Genomic DNA, 9980 nt, shown 5'->3' on the forward strand with positions numbered 1-9980 from the left:
ATTTTTATAGAAATTGTTTCATCTGTTTGTAATGTCAAGTACCCTTCCTCTAAGAGAATGTTTCCCTCCCATTAACATGAACCTCTCTTAATATTTCCACTCCCATCTTCAAAGTCTTCACATTTCATAAGCTCTCTCAGCACTTTCAACTGGCATCAATTCCAAACAAGACATGTCTCGATGTGTAAAGTCCAAACAGCTGTGAATGTGGCCGCTCAGTTAAAGGTGCTGAAGACAAAGCTATGGGATAGTGTTGGTGTTATTTTACTCTCTGTCCTTTGTTCCTTTGTTTCCGCAGGTCTTCCTATCCCCTTTTTCCTCCCTCCACCTTGCTCTGTGGCCTGTGGCTCTTTTTATTGCCGGAGTTGCCCTCTCTCCCTCTCACAAACTTTGGCCTCCTGCTCCTCCTCTTCCTCCTGCATTCTAATGTATTCCTGGGTTGATCTTCTTCCTCCTCTCACATCTCCTTTCTAATTCTCCTAACTCACTTACTACTACCTTCATATTTAACAGAACCTCTTCCTTGCAAGCATCATGCACTCCTTCCAACCCCTGAACCCTTTATTCATACCCCAGATTTTAAAGCAGTGTTGTCCTATTACTGTCAGAGAGTGTGTTGCGAAATGATTCTGGTGCAGCAGAAAGTGAGCTTGTTTTAGATCTGTTTTATAGTTTTATAAGAGTTTGACATGTAAGAACACAAAAAAATGAAGACTGAAAAAGCCCATGCAAAAGGTTCCTCTGGTCCCAAACTAGGCCAAAGTTAAACAAGATTGCATAGAGAGACATTGAAGACGCAACTGCATCAGAGCGAAGTCTCATCTCACTCTGAGCTTTTGTTGTTAGCAGCACCTCCATGGACAGCAATGTGGGAACACTGCAACCACGGAACAAACTATAGTTCTCCCATAAAACGTTTTCCCTGTAACACTGAAATTGTCACTCACAGCCTTTATCTTTGGTGAGCAGATGTTCAGTTTATAACTCCATCCAGGTTGGTAGTAACCTGCAACAAAAAAAACTGTGAAGTCTTAGTAGACATGCACCAATCGGTCGGTGCCAATTTCCTTGGGAAAGCAGTGATCGGACCGTCCCTACATATGAAACCGATCTTATATACAGCAGGGAAAATAAGTATTGAACGCGTCAACTTTTTTCTCATCACATTTATTTCCAAAGATGCAATTCAAACAAAATTTCTACCAGACATTGGTAGACAAATAATCCACACATGAAAAGAAATTACAACATTCAGGTCCATAAATAATAATTATGTGGAATTAAGTACGATAACACAGGAAAAAAGTATTGAACACGCTAACTGAGACTATCGTCAAGATGCTGTTTAGCAAACTTTAAACCAGCTTCAACATGCCTTTTCTTGAGGGATGGAGTCTTGCAAGCTAAGCATCCATAGTGGCCATGGTGGTGGAGTATACTGCCTTAGTTTTCTCTGTAACCATTGTACCTGCTGCCTCCAAGTCTGTCTGGAGCTCTTTCAGGGTAATCCTTGGCTCGTTGAGTACTGTTCTGACTTTCTTTCTGACTCCTTGGTCAGAAATCTTCCAAGGAGCTCCTGTGCGTGGCCTGTTGATGGTAAGGTGGTGCTTCTTCCACTTGTGAATAATGGCCCCAACGGTGCTGACTGGAATATTCAGGTGCTTTGATATAAGTCTGTAACCAGTTCCATTCTGATGCTGAGCAACAATCAGGTTGTGAATGTCTTCAGAGAGCTCTTTGTCTTTACCCATCATGAGGTGTGTCATACTTAACTGCTTGGTGAAAAAATGACCTTTTTTATAGGATCATCAATTTGCTCTAGCCCAGCTGATGTTGGTTTGCGCTAATTGGAAGTTCAAGTAATAATTACTGACAGATTTCAGGTGGTATGGTGCATTTTCTTGCCAAAGTATACAGCCTTTCCTTGGTGTGTTCAATACTTTTTTCCCATGTTAAAATACTTGAGTCCACATAATCATTATTTATGGATATGAATGTCATGATTTCTTTTCATGTGTGGATTGTTTGAGTTAATACCAATGTCTGGTAGAAATTTAGTTTGAATTGCAGCTTTAGAAATAAATGTGAAAAGAAAAAAGTTGACGCGTTCAAAACTTATTTTCCCCACTGTACCTCCAGGAAGGTCTGACAGCCAGCCATTGTTGCTTTTTGTTCTCAGACCTAAAACTCAGTAACTTTATTGGTTGTTTAAGTCAAAACATAAAGATTTTATTATTTCACAGGTATTGTTCAAAGATGTTAAATAAAATGTGATTAGAACATTGAATGTATATGCAGTCAGTTATAAAAAATAAACAATAAAAATCAGCATTGGCCCAAATCAGTGCACCCTTAAGTCTTGGCCCAGTGCTGGAAACTCAGAAAGTGTGCTCAACAGATCAAAGATTTTACTCCTTTCCCCTTTTCCTTCCCACAATGCAACACAACCACCACCAGATTAAAGCATAGACGTTATATATGTACAAAGTTCCTGGTTCAAAAAAGGGAAAACATTTTAGAGATGCTTTGACTGATTTTTTTTCTTGTAACCAACATTTAAGGGGAAAAAAAAGTCCACTGTTTACAGCCAGGCTGAAAAATGACGCTTTATTAAACTGGATTTGAAGTCCCTATAAGTCTTTCTTCCCATGTTATTTTCTTAATTTAAATATTCATTTTATTATTCCCCCTAAACAGCAGAGATTAATTTGAAGCCCCGTTAACACGTAGATGTTTAACCCCAAAACACAAAAAAAACGTGGTAAAAAATTTGCATTTACATGGAAACACTGAGGGACTGAAAACATTGTAGTAAGCATGCCAGGCCTGCAGTTGGCACTTTAACTCTCTTTTCCCGAAGTGTTAAGCCAATCGTATGGTGTATTTGCATATGCTAATGCATACAGCTAACAAGCAAAAGTGGAGCAACAGATGCACATTTTGTTGAAACACAGTCAGCAGATTGAGCAGCACAAGTACAACATGGTAGACTGCGAAGATTGTAGCAATATGGGCAGGTGCAAAGTGGAGGGTGACGTCAGTGTTTAACCCAAAAACTCTTGCTTCCTGTTTACATGGCAACGCAGCAGTGATTTAGAAAAAATCCACTCTGGAGGCCATTTTTCAAAAGTTTAGGTCGACTAAAATATTTCTGTGTAAAAGATGTTTCTGATCAGAGTACTAAGAAGAAAGAAAGAAAGAAAGAAAGAAAGAAAGAAAGAAAGAAAGAAAGAAAGAAAGGATAACAAGTGGCAACCTCAGGTCTACAAATATGAAGCTTGTTTGGAAGTGCAAAATTGGGTTTTTAGTGGAGGCAATATGGCTGAAATACACCAGATGCGTCTGCAGTGCGTCTCCATTCCGTCACAGCTCAGATCAGATAGGTTTCTATTCAAGTCAATGTGTCAGCTCACACTGGATCTGTTCTGTTGTGATGTGTCTGTGTGGCTGGTCCGTCATGTTGCAGGTAATACGCAGCCATCCTATTTTTGACAGACGTGGAGCTGTGACACATAAATTCAGTGTAGAGAAGATTAAGCTGGACAGGAAGTCGTGACCAGAAACTGCAGTGACTTTCAAGATAAAACAGACCATGTCAAAATCAGTTCATTTTTAGCTTGACTACAATGACAAACAGACATTGTGAGCGCAGCCAGACCAGGGGTCAACAGGTTTGAGGTTTTACAGCCCAACATGAATGAGGAGAGACTTATCAAGAACTCCTCGGTCTGTGACTCCAGCTGTCTGTCAGTCATACAGCTTGTCGGACTGAACACGCAGCCAGTGTAGGTTGAAGAACGCATGTACAACTGCCAAATATTTACCAAAGAACTAATTGCACCATAAAAACAAGGCAGGGGCAGAACATTATTTATCTGGATAACTTAATGGAAAACCAACAACTTTTAATTGTCTTTGCGTTTTCTGCGTAACAGCAAAAAAAAAAAAAATTAAAATAGGGTCTCCTGCATCTAAATTTACTGTATATTGTGACATTGTCAGACTTTTCCAAAGGATTAATTTGATTCCTAAACATCTATTCTCTACCCATATTTCGTCTTACATGGTAACGTATAAGCACAATCTCTTTAAAACAGCTTAACAGTAGCATTTTTTTTCTTTTGGGGGAGGTACCTCATTGCTCTTTGAGCATATACTGAACTGCCATGTTTTTATATATATATATATATATATATATATATATATATATATATATATATATATATATATATATATATATATATATATATATATATATATAATTATTTGATTTGTTCTTGTTTTTTTTTTAACTTGTTATTTTCTTACTAAGTTTTGTCCATATAAGGGCATGGCTGATTTCCCAGTTGAGCATCCTGTAGCCGTCTGCAGAGAGGCTTCATTTGACCAGTATTTGAGTTTTAAAGATTTACCCATCTTAAAGTTAGGTCCATCCGATAACATAAAACAGGTGATCTAAAGACCTTTACTGCAGCCTGCCAGTAGGGGGAGCTTCAAATATCCTTAAATACAGTTTTTAATTTAGGTACAATAACTAAATAACTACTCAGTTTGACTCTAAGAATATTTGAATAAGCTGATTATCACCAATCTGGGATAACTAGAGTAATGTTTTAAACAGGGCTATAAATAGTTTTATCAATGCTGTTTAGATCGTCTTTTTTTAATTTGATGTGTTGGTTTTCTGTTACGTCTGGAGCCATTCTGTTACGTTCTTCATATGCTCAGTGAATTTCAGTTTTCAGCAGTTCAGCATCAGCTTCATTTCACACATCTGAAGGTTGCCGCTTGATTATCACAGACTCTTTTGAGAGGACTCTTTAGCTGATCAGTAGCTTACAGGAGTGGTCTGTAAGACCTTTAAACGAACTCTGTTCACCAGCAGCACTGGCTCTAATCCCTCCCTAACCCCCTCTTCTCACCTCCTCTTCCCACTGGATATACTTTATAAAATCATTAGTATTTTTGAAGAAGGCAAACCAAACACGAGTAGGCGTATATGACACAAATATTGCTTAAACGGTCTTGACTACTTTTGTGTAAAGTCTTACTGATGAGCTACAACAAACAAACATTTGCTCTTTGTGTGGCTTAATAAGGAGGACTAAAGTTTGTCTTTTTTAATACGCTGTTGTTTGCAGGGAGAGAGGGGCAAGAAAGGCAACAGGGGGGCCAAAGGGGATAAGGGAGACCAAGGAGCACCTGGATTAGATGCCCCCTGTCCGTTGGTATGTCAGTAGTACAGTGTGTAACCCAGAGGCAAAGGGAAGGAGCGCTGTCTCAGACACGTCGGATTAAAGATAGCTAGCTTCCTTTTGCCTCTGGTCATACGTGGTTCTAATCAACTTAAGGAGGAGTTTGGTCCAAGTGTCCACAGCAGCCTGTCAGACAAATTGCATAAAAGGACCATGGACCACAACTCTGCCTTAGGAACCTCTTTTTTACAGGAATCAAGCAGACAGGAACCAGGCATGAGCTGAAAATGAGTTTCAAAAGAAAACAAAGTGTTTCGTCTTGATTGTCTGACATCTTCATGAAGCTACAAGACTGCAAAGCACTTACAATCCTGCTTGGTTCAAAAACTTAGACCCAAATTCTGCTCAGCACCAAACCTCCAATACCTGTTCCAAGTTTAGACCTGCATCCAACCTCATCACTCTTAGATATTTAAAGATGTAAAACGTCACCCTTATTGAAGCCATCATGGAGGCCTCCTTCACTCCAAAGTGAAGTCAACATTTGACAGTGTCGCACACCTTTGAGAACTCATCTCAGCGAGCCTCGTTCCTGTCAGCTCCAGGTTACCTGCATGTATGGTACACCTGAACCCACAGGTGAGGATTCTCTGGCTATCGAGCTGGGGAGGACAAGCTCTCGGCGGCTACACACAGCTGCAGAACTGTTTTTTAAAACAGCTGATTTCACAAACAGGGTTTCCGAGGCTTTAAAGGGGAGAAAGGTGAACCAGGCTTGCCAGGCCTGGATGGGCTGGATGCCCCTTGTCCTGTGGTATGGTGGTCTTTCGTTCCTTTAATTTTCCCAGCATGCATTAGGCTATTTCTAACACTTGGATTCACAAAACTCAAACAGAGCAAATCATAAAGCAGTGCATGCATGTATGAAAAATGAAATTTATGTCTATAGTTAATGAAAGGGCAGAACTTTACCATCTGACCTGCCATCAGAGTCTCATCAAGGTGTCTGCAAGAGCTCTGCCTCTACCTTTTATCACTCAAACATCACTCAATGCAGATTATAGATAACCTCACATTTTACTGTAACGCCACTAATAATGCTAGAGTCTCTATCTCCTGCATGGGGAACTATTTGGTATACCTTTAAGGAATCAGAGTAGTTCATAGCCTGAAAGTCAGTAGGAACCAGATACTCCTGGTACAAGCACGAACAGCATCTATTCAGCATGCTATGTTTTTCTTGTTTTTGCTTCCACTGTCCTCTATCTGTTGGGTTCACCAACAAAATCTCAATTGTTACTGGAAAGACATCACTTTGAAGAACGGTAAATGCCGCCGTTTGTGCAGCGATAGTCTGCGCAGCAGAGAGTTGGAGTGAAGCCAGGTGGAAAATTAAGGTTTTTTATTTCTTTTGAAGGTCTAATCACCTCTTGGCTCTCCTTTGCGACATGTTTTACTAATGCCAAGAAAAATGCCCAGGAACGGCAGCTGTCAGTCATCATCAAACATGACTTAAAACCCTGATTTAAACCTCTAATAACTAATGAAAATGAAACTTTTAAGACAAAAGAGGAGTTGAACTCAACCCAGCCCAGTAATATCTTCATAATACCACAGCATACACATGTTAGAAACATTTCTACCAGGTATATTTATTTTTTGAAGTTTGACCACAGAACATCTGGAATGACTAGGGAGACAGAGTTTTTGACCAGTACTGCATTCACCCACCGGGGGGGGGGGGGGGGGGGGGGGGTAGTTTTTGTGGCGACCTCACTTAGAGCCAAGAGAGATGACATCCATTTTTTTACAGTCTATGGTCTAGAATAAAAATGACTTTATATTCTTGTACTATTAATCAGAATAGTTAATATTTTGATAATAACTTATCATAGTTTGACTATGAACACAAAATCTGTTTCTGTTAATCATAATTTAAACTTCCCTTTTATTATTTACTCTCCATATTGAATCCTCAATGTTTGGTCCCTGGCTCTAAACCAACGTTTTCATCAGAGTTTCATCAGTTAATCTTCCAGTCAAACCTGTTTAGCTGAGGCTGATATATAAACACGTTTAGTAACACAGCCACAGTCGGCTCTGGTGTTTCAGAGTAAAATGGGACCCTGTTAGTTGGTGACCGTCAGCTTGCAATCACTGACATGTTCAGCTGAAGGTCCTAAGTTTGCACAGTCACTCTGGACTCCAAAACACTGGTCCTTTTGTAACGGTCCCTCTGTAATAGTCGCTATGCAACGGTTGCTCTTTAACAGTCACTCTGTAACAGTCGCTCTGTAATGAGTGGCTATTTAACAGTCCCTCTGTAACAGTCGCTCTGTAACACACACTCTTTAGCAGTCGCTCTGTAAAAGTCAATCTGTAAGGGTCACTGTGTAACAGTCGCTCTTTAACAGTCCCTCTGTAACAGTTGTTCTGTAATGGGTCACTCTTTAACAGTCACTCTTTAACAGTCGCTCTGTAACAGTCGCTTTTAACAGTTGTTCTGTAATGAGTCACCTTTTTAACAGTCGCTCTGTAAAAGTCAACCTGTAATGGTCACTCTGTAACAGTCGCTCTGTAATAGTCACTCTGTAACAGTCACTCTGTAACAGTCCCTCTGTAACGGTCGCTCTGTAATGAGTGGTTCTTTAACAGTCGCTCTTCAACAGTCGCTCCATAATAGTCGCTTTTTAACAGTCACTCTGTAATAGTTGCTCTGTAACGGTCACTTTTCAACTGTCACTTTGTAACAGTTGTTCTGTAATGGTTTGCTCTTTAACAGTCTCTGTAACAGTCCCTCTGTTAAGTCGCTATGCAACAGTCGCCCTTTAACAGTCGCTCTTTAACAGTCGCTCTTTAACAGTCGCTCTGTAACAGTTAATCTGTAATGGTCACTCTGTAACAGTTACTCTGTTGCTCAGGTACCAAAGTTGTCCCGCTAGATTTAGCTTCCCCCTTCTGTTCATGCTCTGTATGTTTTGGTTCATGTTGCAGTCAAAACAATTAAAACCCCATAAAAATAGTTGATAGAAATCATGCTGTGGTATTAGCAGTCCCTCTGGAAAATGTCTCCTGATACAAGCCTCTAGTTCTCTTGTTGACAGAGTAGATTTTTTGACCTTTTTGATTTTGATTGGTTGAAGATGGAGACAGGACATGAATAAGCACACATGTGGCACAAGTTGAGCTTTAATCTCTGAAAACATTGGGGTTTTTTAGATTACATACAGAAAAAAAGCGTGAATGGACACAGGCTCTTTTCTACCAATCTGCCTTTCCTATGAAACACAAGTGTCAGTGCTATCCCCCTGTGTGCCACAGAGGAGCGCTGATGTGCCATGATGTACGATCAAAAGGTAACCTCCAGAAGAACCACAGCGCCAGAAAATAAAGCAAATCCCTGAATACAGAGGGGATGCCTCACTGGAGCTAATGACCACTGTTGTTGTTGTTGCTGTTGTTGTTGTTGTTGTTGTTGTTGTTGTTGTTGTTGTTGCTGCTGCTGCTGCTGCTGAAGTAGTTATGGCACATGACAAGAATCTGAATCTATTGCTTCTGGAAGTAAATAAACTGTAACTACTGCAAATTCTTTCACAGGTCCACATATTTTTCTCCATACTGGAAAATTTGAAAACCACATTTTATTTCTGTCATTATTTATTAAGGTTGATAAAAACTGTCCATGACAGTTGTATTTAAAAGGAATTTCAACTAATATGTGCAGAATGATAGAATAAAACAGCACAGTGGAAACTGTGGACCCACTTTGGTTAACACTGTAAATATTTGACCCTTTTATTTTCAACCTTCAAAAAAAAAGAGAACTAGGGTTGAATTTTGTACCAAGATTTAAGACTGTTTGCCTCATCGGTGTTTTCAGCATCCTGCATGCCTCTGATGGTGGACCATTTTCCCAAACCCTGTGAAATATCCCCAAACATTAATGTTGATTCTTCTACCTAAATGTAAACATATGCAGTAGAAGACTTTTACTTCCAGAAACCTTTAGAGCTAGACTCTGATCACTTTGACTCTCAGTGAGGATGAACTGAAACTGTTTGTGACCTGCACGATGTGTAAAGCATGATAAACCTGTGCACCTCCTCTGTATTCACTGTTTTTTTTCATCCTGTTTCACTTTGCGCAGGGAGACGACGGCTTACCTGTACCGGGATGTTGGAATAAAGTAAGTCTGACATGGTGTTGTGTTTTGACGCTTATCAGCGTTAGCAGCTCACATGCTGAATGCTAACCTCACTGTGAATTCTGTTTGAATTAACATCTAATATGTTTTTGTGCTTTCTCCTTGCAGTGACGATAACTTTGGAATGGCTTGTGTGATTGTACATAGAATATTTATTTTTTTACTTCACTTGTTATATGTGGAAAAAAAATGAAAAGTCTTAAAAACATCCAGCAAAGATTTTGTACAGATTGTTTATTTTTATTTGAATACGTATGATAGTGTCTATGTATTGGATTTTTATATCTATGCATTATTTTAATATGATCCTATAAGTAAAAGTTATAATGTGGCTACATATGCATGATATTTGTGCATAATGTGAAGTGGATGATGCGTATTAACTTATTGTATTACGTTGATGTGTTCTCTTGTAATAGACCATGCTGCACTGAGTGGTGGAGCTGGAAACATTTGTGTTATCATTTGGGACATCTTAGTTGAACTCTTCTCTATAAGATAAAGTGTTGTAAATAAACTCTTGTGCTTTGCTTGTGGGGTAAAAAAGAAATAAGAAATAAGGGCAGTGTGACTCTACAGGG

At 39.4% G+C, this 9980-nt stretch overlaps 1 protein-coding gene across 1 annotated transcript in view; it reads left to right on the plus strand.

The window, feature by feature from the left end:
* Positions 1 to 9625, plus strand: part of col13a1 (collagen, type XIII, alpha 1) — a 170831-nt gene extending 161206 nt beyond the window's left edge. The window contains exons 36-38 of the mRNA XM_074676290.1: positions 5142 to 5228; positions 9343 to 9381; positions 9508 to 9625. Coding sequence (XP_074532391.1) covers positions 5142 to 5228; positions 9343 to 9381; positions 9508 to 9510 — 129 coding nt within the window. The 3' untranslated portion in view covers positions 9511 to 9625. The remainder of the gene's footprint in view (positions 1 to 5141; positions 5229 to 9342; positions 9382 to 9507) is intronic.
* Positions 9626 to 9980: the final 355 nt, after the last annotated feature.

This window comes from Halichoeres trimaculatus, unplaced genomic scaffold, assembly GCF_033239565.1.
Source record: "Halichoeres trimaculatus isolate MK-OKI-2021-1 unplaced genomic scaffold, fHalTri1.1 fHalTri1_scaffold_8, whole genome shotgun sequence".
NCBI lineage: Eukaryota > Metazoa > Chordata > Actinopteri > Labriformes > Labridae > Halichoeres > Halichoeres trimaculatus.